Below are 13,154 nucleotides of genomic sequence, written 5' to 3' on the forward strand. Positions count from 1 at the left end.
TTACAAGACATTGTACATGGATAACTGAGATAAAGTAAATTATAAGGTTATGATGACGGATACCTGAGTTCTTGACTATCCTTCACTGTAACCCTATCGCGTCAAAACCTGACTTTGTGCTCCTGACTGCCCTCTGCCCTTATTTTTAAAAACTAACTCAGAAGTTCAGAAGAGTATCAAAAATACTTTAAACAAATAATTTTAAAAAACGTTGTCTGAAGTGCTATCTCGCCAACAGAAAGCTATTACATATTCATCATAGTGAATAAAAAAGTAAATTCTTAATTACGACATGCATTTCTCTATGAAGAAATGTTCAAAAAGCATGAGCAAGACTATTGCTATGAAGAACTAGGATTTAATGGAAATTCTGCAATGCTTGAATGTTATTGAAAATACCTTAACCCTTTTTTTTGTTCAGGAAGATATATTTTGTTCAGGAGGGAGTACCAGTAAGAGGTACTATTTACTTCCACAGCAAGCTGACTGAAAAAACTTATCTTGTACCTTATTAACATCAATAACGTGATATTAATTTTCAGCCTAACTATACTTATACATTAGCACTGTTATGCATTTTATTAATAATCATCTCAGTTGCTTCATCCAGCTAAAGTTTTCATCCATTAGATACGCATATTTTTAGGGGAAACCGGAGAGATTTTCTCTTTAATTCTTTAATGAGGACACACAGAAGAAAACAACAGGGAGGGAGAGGAACGTGAGAAGCAAGAGACCATTAAAGCCAAACCACCTGCCTTCCAGGTTTACCCTTTCCTGAAATTCTTTATCCCCTGCCCAAGTTACGTGGAAAATGATGAAAAACTAGCCATTTTTGTCTCAAAGAGTCATCCTCTCCCCAAAAACCTGAACAGATAAAATATAGAAAAAGATGTCAGATTTCTCTCCCACTCCATAAAGAAAGTTAAAAAAAAAACCAAACCAAAAAACCCCCCCAAAACACTGTATTGTGTCTTTCTCAATTATTTTCCTTGCAACTGCTAAGAGTTAAGGCTTTGCTAAGCCACAGCTATCAGCCACGATGTGAATTCCCCATTTTCACTGCCTTCACTAATGAACTGTTTTTAAAAGAAGAAAATGAAACACAGACATTAGTATTCAGGCCTACTAATAAAAGCTAGGATAAAAGCTTTACATTTTTCAACATCACCTGTCAGACCCCTTGCAATACCACCAAATTCCTAGAAATCAATCCCTTCGAATCATGAATTTTCCCTCAAATATGAATTTTAAATAATTCACCCTTCTCCAATTTCTAGCTCCTCTCACTCCATTTTTGCCACTGATTTTTTTAGTTTCAGAATAAATTAAGTCAGCTTGCAATATGCATTTCACTGCATACAAAGCACTACTTAGCTTCTTATTCCTAGAGGAAAATTGCCCCACATTTTTTGTTATTGCCTTGATGCCTTGATTGTCTACTCTTCTGTAGTCTCACATTTCCCCTCAGATTCCCGTCCATTGAAAAAAATCCATAAAATTCTGAAAAATGAATTAAAAAAAAAAGTTTTCTTACTAACAAACTTTCAAAATATTTTTAGTATAGACATGTATGGGTGGCACCTAATTTTACCTGTTCCTCTTCTAAAGACAATCTTGATAATACTGAGAAGGCCCTAATAAAAATAGAGCACTCTGTGTGTCAAGTAATTTTATCTAGTAATTTTTCCTTCAATAGCTAACATCCAAGGTATTTAAAAAAACCCAGCAATTACTTTGTTTAACTTTGCAGGATAAAAATTTAGCATTTACAGTATGTAATATGTCAGAAAATCTTAGAATCTATCTAGTTATCTAGAATATTTAGGTCCTATTTCTTTAATCATTCTCCTCTCCCAAAGATCACTTAGTTTTGTGTCTGGGTGCCTCCGATCCACCTCTCCTCCCTCTCCCCGGCCGCATGCTGCCCACAGCCCCTCTTTGCTCTGCCCAGCATCCAAGCAAAGGGGAAGTCCAAGGGCTGGGCGTATTATTTCCTAGGCAAGCTGGAGCCAAACCTCTTGCAACAGAGAATACCCAACCTGAAGGCACGGGAATGCAGTTGCTTCCCTCGTCATCACAGGAACATGTTGTACAGAAACCACAGTCCCATGACTTGGAGCACATCTCAAGCAAGAAGCTCCGAGGTGATCCTCTCTCTCTCCACTGAGCGTGGGGAACTTGAAACTACATTCTTAACTGCTTCTTGCCATTTTCTTGTCCCCGTGCAAACTGAAATCCATCCAATCCTATTGTGCCTTATTCTCTTTCACCTTCCTTTTGATTTTTCATGCAGTCTCTGCCTTTCATCCCTCTCTGTGTCAGAACAGGATGCTGCCTAGTTTCACCTCTGTACTGAGTACCCACCATTCTGTTGCTGCTCAAAGGCAAGATGCCAATTCCACCGGGGGGAAAAAAAAATAATCATGAAAAAATAGCATTTAAGGAAATGGTGACACACTCTCTCTCTTTTTAATCCTGCCAGCCATAACGGGAGAGAGGACAGCCAATTTCAAGTAGGGAAGATTATAATAACACTTGTTGTCATACCATGAAAGTTCTTTGTTTCCTTTGTTTTATAAATATTTATGTATAAATAGCAGAGTTTTCAGTATCAGAATCACAAATTGAGAAAGAGAAATTCACAATTAACTTTCTACCAGATTCCAGAAGAAAAACTCACCTGAATCAAAAAGCTTCCCAAAGAAAATACTGTTACAGATGAAAATGCCTGAAAGCAGACAGACTTGTCTTTGTGGCATCCTTTGTATACACTGCTCAGTGTTTCAGTTCATTAGTAGCATTTAGGCTGAGCTCTGTCTTTTAAAGATTTAGGATTAAAGTAGTATCTTACTTACTTTGTCTCTCTGACGAGAGGTGTGCTTCCCAGTTTAAAACAGATTTTTTCCCCTCCACAAGACGTTTGCCTCAAAGAAAAGCTTTCTGCCAGATCAAACCCTGTGAAATATGATACAACGATTTAGTTTATTTAATGGAATTTAAAAAACAGAGGTAAATACTGACTTTTGGCATGCTTGGTGACTTTCTAGAGTACACATTGACAAGCCATTTTGAAAACTAGTACTTTTAGTCAGAGAACTTCCAATATTCACTTTACCAACAGAGAAGCTATCTGCAAAATTCACTCAGTAGATGACTTAGCAACCCCTGAGAAATGCATTTGTTATTTCCTTTTACCATCTGAACTGATAAGAATGAAGGAGGTTTGGGAAAAACAACAGAAATGAGCATCTGCAGAAACGCAGAACTTGAACCAATACCTTCCAAGAACAACATGTTCTGGTTTTAACCCCACCTTCCTAAAAACAACAGCTTTTGTAGCATGGGGGTGGCATTCTGTACTGTCCTTTCAGTTTTAAAGCCAGCTTCAGCAGGACTACGATTAAGTCCACTATTAGCCAATAAATGTAGATATCCCTATTAGCACAGTCATTTACCTGAAACACCAAGACTGTCTCTGTTGATTTGTTTGAGATGATGGACAACTGTTTTCATTAAAGGACACACAGCACCTTCAAGAGAATACAGTTTAGTATCTACCATAGAATTCTACCAAACAAAAGTCTATCAAACAAAAATGAATCAGAACAAACAATCATGACAGTGATAGTAATATTAACAGGAATCGGGGTTTTTTTGTTTCTTTAGGATATGAAAAACAGTAATAAACCAAATTACAAAATCAAAATAAGAGCAATGATATTTCAGATTTCATACTACACTTATAAAAATATAAGCAGATACAAATTTTAACACATTTTAATTCAGGTGTTTATGATTAAAGCTCACAGGAACAATATAATCAGAAGAAAACCACTAAATTCTTACCAAGCTCTTTCCATCTACAATACTCTATAAAGAAATAACAACTGTTCTAAATTTTTTTTGTATTTCTGGCTATATTATTAGAAAATCTCCTTTCCTCCCATTAATGAATATGAAACAATAACACATAAATGCTTAATTACCATGACAATAATCTACTGTTACTTCAGTGAACAGTAATTTCAGAATGTGGATTAACAAGGATATAATCATATCATATAATAAACAATGTGAGCAATACTTATATTTTGAAAAAAAAAATGGTTGAAAATTAAGCAGCTTTACAGAGGATTAAATCTGAACTAAAGTATTTAGGTAAAAAACCAGAAAGTTCTAAAATCTGGAACATGGTAAATTCTAAGGTCAAATCTAACTGAGCACTTAGATCAAACACTGTATTATTAATATGCAGTATTATTTACTTGCATAAAGCCCTTTCTTCTCTTTTTTTTTTATATATACCCAGGAATACACACTGCTAAAAAGCAAATACAGAGAAATGTCACTTTTGTGTGTGAGTCAGAAATAGGGCTCTTTCTTTAACAAACTTCGCAAATAGCCCCGCTAAACCCTAGTAAAACTATCAAACAGAAGATTACAAGCAGGATTTGGCCCATGCGCTTATGAAGCGCAGAGCTCCATGATGAGCTGACGCAACTAAAAAGATGGCCAAGGTATATCTGAAGCTGCTGAACAGAGAAGGTCAAGGGGATTTTCTGAAGTGTCAGTTCAATGAAAAAAGTAAGGAGGAATGTCCAACCATTAACCTGGAAATCATCTATATTTAAAGATTTCCAAGAGCATCCAGACTGAACATTGGCATTCAAAATAGCTGTATTTGTAATCTTAAAGCATGTGAAATCTGTCATTCGTTCTGTAGTAATGTAGAAAGCATATTACCCTCCAGAAGTTTTAAATTCTATTAAATATGTTATAGTATTTGATCTGGATTAAGAATGGCTAATTAGAAATAACCAGTAAAAGTGAAACTAAATTATATAATACAGATATAAAGACACCTCCTGACAGCATGGTAAATGAAAGCTATGTCAATTATTTAAAGAACAGACCACGTGTAAGACATTTTTTCGTAAGATTCATCAAGTTCCATGTCCTTTACATCTAAACTGCAATCTACAATTACAAGTAACATCACTCAAATTAATTTATTTCTAAGGCTCTAAGAGAATGTATTCTTTCTTTCCTTCACATATATACATAAATATGTGTGTATACACACATTTACCTATACAGGTAGATAGATACAAAGTTTCATGACAAATGAGATGAAACATATGCATTAAAAACACTGTAAATTCCCTTTCCCCAGAAAAGATGCAGAACTATAAAGAATACTCAGGTCGAAATCTCTGAAACTGAAATGAAAACTTTCATCATTCTTGGTTTGCAGGGAGTTTTATGTAGCATAAAAAGCATTCACTGGAATTACATACTAACATAGCAATTTCAACACACCATTTGGTATACACACACATGCTATGGGACAGAAACAGGCTCACCTTAGATACCCTTTAATCTACAAACCTCAGCCTTCAATCACTTACACAGATTATTAAACTATAAACTTTTATCTTTAGCTGCTCTAAAAACAATGAATGTGGTTATGGTAGATTTACACAAGTATAGCTAAAAGAAATATATTGGTGTAAAGGAAGCCTGTTATGGCTGAAGCCGCAACAGCATATCACACACACGCTGACAAACGTTTCTCTTAAATCTACATGTTTTCTAACCAAGTTTTTTTTAATATATATATATAAAGACTATGGGGCAGCTTCCCTGTTTCGTTAAATTACTTTACAGTACTTATAATAAGAGCAGCCAGATATTACTTATTGCTGATTTTACCTTCAACTGCTGTAGTAAGCTCTAGAGCACCTGGAACACAACCGTGCCTTTTTTTTTTTTTCCAGCATTAACTTACATGAGGGCTGAGCGGTGAAAGACTAGGGAGTTTTAGCTTATTCTCCCCAGTCACTTTCTTCCAAGTCCAAATAAAGACTCAAGCCTTAATTTCTGTGTTATCCAGATGATAGCAACGATTCCTTACATGCCACAGAGTGGACTGTGGACCTATTTTTATCAGTGGCGTAAAAGTCACAGCATAGACAGGCCATTTAAGTGTTACTTTTTTGGTTGTATTCCATATGTCCTGAAGAACTGAAAGGGTTAGTATGAATCTTCTTCTATCTCATGCTGCCAATGCACTCCTTTTGCTCAATGTTATTCTTTTTACCAGAGAGCTAAGGCAAAACTTTAAAATACTAAACCCCAAATTTCTCCATACCAAGACTGACAACTGTCATTGCTATAGACTGATGAAAATTCTTTCTACAAGTTACAGTTTGTACAGTCAAATAGTTAGCCTCTTCCAAGATTTTTAGCACTGCTGGCAGATCTTTAAATTTTCTTTGGCCTGAGACAAAACAGACAGTTTACCCACTCATCCTGTGGGCAGTTGAATTAGAAGATCTACATGAAGACATTCAGGAAAGAAAAAGAACAAGACAAACCCTTACTGCTAATCCAGTCATGGAAACCATGCACCTACCTGCCCTGTTAGTATACATTACTATAAAACTAATGAAGCAGTAAAAAGAACAAGCTTACATTTATACACTATATTGCTCTGCATGTGATAAAACTGGGTCTGATTGAAGTCAACAATTCATATTAAAATAGTGATGTCAAAGCTCAAGTTAACATACATATAAGTTAATCAGATCACTTATCCATAGGACAAATTACAGACCTTAATCTTTAGAAATCAATGAGCTCTACACAGGAGCTTATTATTATAAAATCAAACTAATAATTTAAAAAAATATGTATTTATGCAGCTCAAGCAGATATATCACACACCACTGATCTTTTGTCTCTCCCATAAGATGCCTGTAAGAATTTTTTTTGTTTTCTAATAGCATTATGCAAAAAAAAAGGGCGTTGCATCTAGACATATCTGCTGCAACATGCAATGGCATGTTCTGAATTCCTGCAATGATCAGGGCACCTGTTGAAGCACACTGCAGCTTCCATCTAGGCCCCATGCCCAGTTTTCCTTTCTGTGCAAACGAGGACAGAGGAGTCTCTGGTGCATGCTTCTGTCTCACTCTTACAGACATCTCTTGTGTGCACTTCCTGACTGGGAACTGCAGCTTCCAATAAGCACTCTTTGCTCCTCCAGATCAAGTGTAACCTGTAATGGTTAGATTCACTTTACAAGTACCTATCTGCTACTTTATAATTAAACTTGATGTTCAGGTGAAGTTTTCAGCTGCCATCTAACACCACTGACACGCACATTGCAAAGGCACTGAATTTTCCATCAGTAAGCATGACCGGCCAAATGAATGTGGCCAAACAGCAAAGTCCCACCTAACATATACCCACATCCTATGTCAGACTCAGGCTGCAGGCAAAAACCTGTATTAGCTAGGATTTGTCTCACACTTACTGGATCAGGCTTCATAAATATATAGACATAGGGGACCTCTTCAGAGTGTGGAACATACCTGCAAGTGTCAGCAATGAAATCCAACAAGTCCACCTCAGAGGTGTTTGTACTGAAGATAAGCATACCCACCTGGCCTGCTTTCAAATAGGGTCAAGAATTCAGATTTCCTACATACCTGTAGCCTCATGTATAGAAGTACCAAAAAGTCAGATGTGATTTTTTTTGTTTTCCTTTTTTACTCTGTAAGCCACATCACATTACATCACAATATACACGTTAATTAAGACAAGGGTGGGAAGAAGAGTGAAGGAGACTTAATCTACAACTTTGTTGATATAGGAAAGAAGCCAACTTCAAGTCTGGTGACTATTTAGACGGTTATGGAAATAACATAACAGCTTTGGCAGGCAAGGTCCTGCGCATGGGTCAGGGCAACCCTCAGTATCAATACAGGCTGGGGGACGTAGGGATTGAGAGCAGCCCTGCAGAGAAGGACTTGGGGGTACCGGTGCATGAAAAGCTGGACATGACCCAGCAACGTGCGCTCACAGCCCAGAAAGCCAACCGTATCCCGGGCTGCATCCAAAGCAGCGTGGCCAGCAGGTCGAGGGAGGGGATTGTCCCCCTCTGCTCCGCTCTGGTGAGACCCCACCTGCAGTACTGCGTCCAGATCTGGGGTCCCCAACACGAGAAGGACGTGGACCTGTTGGAGCGGGTCCAGAGGAGGGACACAAAGATGATCAGGGGGCTGGAGCACCCCTCCTGTGATGACAGGCTGAGAGAGTTGGGGTTGTTCAGCCTGGAGAAGAGAAGGCCCCAGGGACACCTTACAGCAGCCTGCCAGTACCTAAAGGGGGCCTACAAGAAAGCCAGGGAGGGACTTGTTAGCAGGGCCTCTTGCAGTAGGACAAGCGGTAATGGTTTTAAACTAAGAGAGGGTAGATTTAGACTAGACATCAGGAAAAAGTTCTTCACTGTGAGGGTGGTGAAACCCTGGCCCAGGTTGCCCAGAGAGGTGGTAGATGGCCCATCCCTGGAAACATTCAAGGTCAGGTTGGACGGGGCTCTGAGCAACCTGATCGAGTTGAAGCTGTCCCTGCTCATTGCAGGGGGATTGGACTAGATGAGCTTTAAAGTCCCTTCCAACCCAAACTAATCTATGATTCTATGACATCCCAGGTGAATATTTTGGCTGTAGGAGTTGATGCTTTTTTCTTCCTCTACCTTTCCATAAAAAAAAAAAAAAAAAAAAAAAAGGGCTGATCTAGTTTACAGGCTTCACACTGGGATAATGTGTGTAGCTGAGAAAGTTCCCCTTTGTGGTCTGGGATCTCTCTTATGTACTGCTTACTCACTAGCTGAAGTGGCTTTCCACAGTGTGCAGGCTTTCATGACCCACATTCTTGTAGATACCTAAAGCTCCTTATTCACTGCCCAAGAAGACTTATTATTTAACTACAAGTTAAGGAATTCAAGGGTGGCAAGATCGCTTAAATACTGCAATGCTAACAATAGTTTGTGGATCCAGCCTTAAATATTCAGAATATGAAGGACATGAATACATTGTATATGAGAGTTACTGTAGAGCCGTTATCTTGATTTGGAGAAGTATCCAGCCATACTAAAACATGAAAACCAAAAAGCTGAACTGATTTGCATACTTGAAACCACTCACTGTATTTGGGTTAAAGTGCCTATCTAAAATTATGACCTAGAGCCAATGCTTTTCACAACACATTCCACGTCAAAAGGCAATGGAAATTCACCATGCCTGACAGTCCCAGGACTTTGTTTATATTACATTTTTCATGGGTTAGCAAGTGACTTTGAGAAACAGTAATTGTAAAAGAAAGCTGAAAAAGCAGCAATGATCTGGGAATGCGACAAAGTATTAATATTCTTAATATGAAGCATTCAGGAATGATCAAATTAGAACTCCATGTGTCACTACAGAAAGACACATCCACGCTACATGTCCACACTCCAAAACCAAACGTTCCCAACAAGAAAAAAAAAAAAACCAAAACGTTGACAACGTGAAGAAAATACTCTTGAAGTCAGATCAAAAACATGATTGTGAACTCCTGAACCCTGGCCCTCAGATTTGCTATATTCTGTCATTAGAAGCGAGTGCTTCCTTCTGATGAAGAATTAGCGTATCAAAACTTCCAGACAAGTGAGAACTGAAAGAAATCCTTGATGTGAATCTAATGGTTACTGGCACACGTTCAGAGCCTAAGGAGGACTGCTCCAAGAAGATCCAGCATACTCTGTCACTCTCTGACATTTTTTTCCAATACTGGTATTTATTTATTACAATATTGACCCAATGAGTAAGTCCTGAAGTATATTCGGAATGCCAGCTCAGAAAGCTCTCCCCTACATATGCACACAAGTTAATCCTTTCTCTTGCACAAGATATTTCCTTCCCCTAACACAATCCCCCTCCCCTCCCCTTCAAATTAACTTTAATTTACACTTTTCCTTGCATTTGAAGGCTACTCCTTTAGACTCAAGTAGATCAGGTGAGAAATTTCAGGATGTAAATGCAATAATCCAAGATCCTATCTAAATAGGCTTTGCCGGAAAAGCTTTCATATTAGCACAGTGAAAAGTAAATGCTATGCATATGTTGTTGAAGGAAGAAAACCAAAAAGATTGCCTAGGCAGATCCTGAAGGACAGATGCTGATCCAAACAGAACTGGTACATGAGAGAAAACAAAGGCCCAAGAAAGAGCCAGTTAATGAAAGAAAGAGGAAAAAAAAAAAAAAAAAAAAGAGGAGGTTAGATATTACTCTTTTCTTGAAATAAGCACATTTCCAATTTGTAACAGATCCATTTGCATACAAATTATCAAACTAGTACAAGACAACTTTGCAGAGTTGCTGAGTACTCGATTCAGCTGAACAGGGCAGATTAATAAAAGGCTTGCAAACATACCTATACCCCTTACTGCTGCACTGTCACAGGGTCTGTTCTTTCTCAGCACCTGCTTTCTGGTCTATAATTTGTATTTCTTTTTCAGACAGTAACCATCCCTTCAGTCTCTAAAAGAATCTCTTTCCTGTTATCAACTTGAGGCTTCACTCTGAGCCTATTCTCTGCTGTCGGCAAAGCAGCTCAATCTGGCAGCTATCTACTTGTTATTTCTCACCATCTGCCTGTATCACCTCAAACTGCAGAAGCCTCTTTCAATTGCGCACCATCAGTTATTCTCAGGAGAGGTTCAATCTCTCCTGTTCTTTCCAGCGGTTCAATTTGACCCATATTTGATCCATTTGTGGCAATCAGGTTAAGGAAAACTGCAGCTTCCCTGCTGGCCGCCTAGCCACAAACTTCTAACAGAATGTAATGTACAGTTCAGATACACCGTTTATTAGCAGTTCGGTGTATCTGTCACATCTTCTATGACTGGTCCACCTTTTACTAAGACTTCTTTTCATTAGGAAAAAAAAAAAAAAATATAAAAAGAGACTATGCTTCCTGGACATTTTGTTTTAAAATTTTTCAAGTTTCAATTTATTCATTTGTATTATTAGGGAACCTTCTGCACTCACACCCTTGTAGCACTTTTAAAACTTCCTTTCTACAATCCACCAGCTAGTAACGACTGAGAAGGCAACCCGTTCTGCTTCTCTCAGACAGCTGAAGAGAATAATTGCACAGCTATGATGTAGGCTCACTGTCTCACAGGGGTTAAGAATAATTCATCAGTAGAGCACTTAGCCTTGCTGCCCTAAAAATATAAGGCAAAAAAGTCTTTGATTGAAATTCAGACTCTTCACAACACATTATTCTTACCTTAGAGCCCACACATTACACTTATTATTTATTAAATGTTACTATTTATTGTTTCCAGGAGAAGTAAAAGGATTATTATCCTAGTCATTGACTTTTAAAATTTCTTGGGTCTGAGTTTCAAATGTGTTGTATATGTTGTTCAAAGTTGTTGTATATGTACAGCATCTATTATCTTTCATCAGGTTTCTGGAAAAACAGCATTACTAAAAATAAATTTCATTAAAAAAAAAAAGAAAAAGAACACTATTTCTATTTAAATAGCAACAAGTATGTTCTCCTTGCTCATAATTGTAGGAAAGTTCTAGAAAGTTGAAGTATGTGTTGAGGCTGAGCAATTCTAGAAAACTGACAATTCCTTATTCTACAAGCACACGTGACATGCCTTTATGACAGAATTTACCACACTCTGGAGAGTCAATGTAGAGTTTAAGTGAGAGAGCTAGATAACACGTGGCCAATAAGAGAAAGAAGGAAACACAGAAGTATGAGAAAATTTGCAGAAGATGGGTAACAGCTTTTAGATTAAACAATACCACTATATTCCTTTCCCCATCTTCTTAGGCACAAGGTTTTATCTAACTCTACATCTGCAAAATGTATGACCTGGTCAGGGGATTAAGTTTAGGTGAGGTTAACATGAGCATTAGGCTGTTTAGGTCAATGTGATCACCGATCCACTCTAATAAAGCCACGTAATTTTGTTCACAAAAGTTTTGCAAGCTCTGATTTAGAATCTTGTTTTGTATGATAAGTTGAAAAAATACAAAACAAAACTCCTAGGAACTACAACTGCTTCCAAACATGAATCTTCCAAGCACAGGAAACAGAAAGGCTGCTTTGGAACTGCTTCAAACTTAGACTTGTTAAAAAAAGAGATTAAAAAAAGTCTCGTATAATTTTATCTGCTCACACTGCTTATTTTCCATGTACCGTCATTATTTGTTCAAATTTGTTCAGTCATGAGATTTATGCCTTTGGTCTGTGATGGGCAAGACAAATGGAAGTACCTGTCTGGTCACTGACAGCCACAGAAGTAGAAACAGGAAGGAGGAGGAAGACTGCCATACAAAGCCGAACTATGCAGGATCCAATGTACATCATCTCCCCCTGGACACATGTGAACAATCAGCTACAAATCTGAAACAGAAAATAATCATATTCAGAACAATGTCATCTTATCCTTTCCCCCTCACCCCATCAGAAAACTACAAACAAGAATTTCTTAACTGTAAAGAAAAGAGGAAGTCGCTAGTCACATGCAAAGTGTATCATTTATCTGTTGTAAAGGTCTACAAAAAGAGACTTGCGTAAATTTAGAAATAAATGACAAACATACTCCTTTAGTTCTTTATTAAACTCAGAAGTAACACATTAGAAATATTAACTCAGAGGTATTAGTTGTAAAGGCACTAAATTTTCATTAGCAACGACTAATTTTCTTTGATTTTCTCCCAGGTTTTCAATTTTAAATGTATTAGCTAAAATGCTTGGCGTCACAACACTGCCAGCGACTGCCGAAGCAGTCTTCGAAGCGAAGAAGGACAACACGCAATTGTTTAAGTGCAAAAAAACCCCCAAACACGGTATTTCTCTGCCTTGCAAAATACACAAGTGCCTAGAGCAGCCTGTATTGAGTTCACAGTTTAAATCTCACAAAAATACAGTCTGGCTTGAACAAGGTGTCTTTTGTCCTCTAAAGACAGCATCAGTTTTTCTTCTAAGCCGACTGCAATGTACAGCTACACGTGAATTTAATGAAACGCAGAAAACGACAGATATTTTTCTAATCGCATCTTCTGTAAGAAAACCAAATGGCATACCTAAGATGCAATTCTTACAGTTATTTTCGCAAGGCACCTTATTCATCATCAGAGCTATTCTGTCAGTCACACGTACTGACAGCGACTACACCGTCATTAACTTTTCCAACCTCCCCGGCAGCAGCGAAGTGAATACACGTTCAGATAACATTATCATTTAATTTCCTGCACCTGCTCTACAAGCAGCCCTCAGTAATTCACTAGAGCTGC

At 37.8% G+C, this 13,154-nt stretch overlaps 1 protein-coding gene across 5 annotated transcripts in view; it reads right to left on the bottom strand.

Annotated features, from left to right (window-relative positions):
- COL19A1 (collagen type XIX alpha 1 chain) overlaps positions 1 to 13,154 on the bottom strand; it is a 199,407-nt gene that overhangs the window by 184,264 nt on the left and 1,989 nt on the right. For all 5 annotated transcript variants that reach the window (XM_052781799.1, XM_052781796.1, XM_052781797.1 and 2 more), the window contains 3 exons: positions 12,132 to 12,261; positions 3,459 to 3,533; positions 2,859 to 2,958 (listed from right to left, as the gene is read on the bottom strand). In XM_052781799.1, coding sequence (XP_052637759.1) covers positions 2,859 to 2,958; positions 3,459 to 3,533; positions 12,132 to 12,225 — 269 coding nt within the window. In that variant the 5' untranslated portion in view covers positions 12,226 to 12,261. The remainder of the gene's footprint in view (positions 1 to 2,858; positions 2,959 to 3,458; positions 3,534 to 12,131; positions 12,262 to 13,154) is intronic.

Source organism: Harpia harpyja, chromosome 3 (assembly GCF_026419915.1).
Source record: "Harpia harpyja isolate bHarHar1 chromosome 3, bHarHar1 primary haplotype, whole genome shotgun sequence".
Lineage (NCBI taxonomy): Eukaryota > Metazoa > Chordata > Aves > Accipitriformes > Accipitridae > Harpia > Harpia harpyja.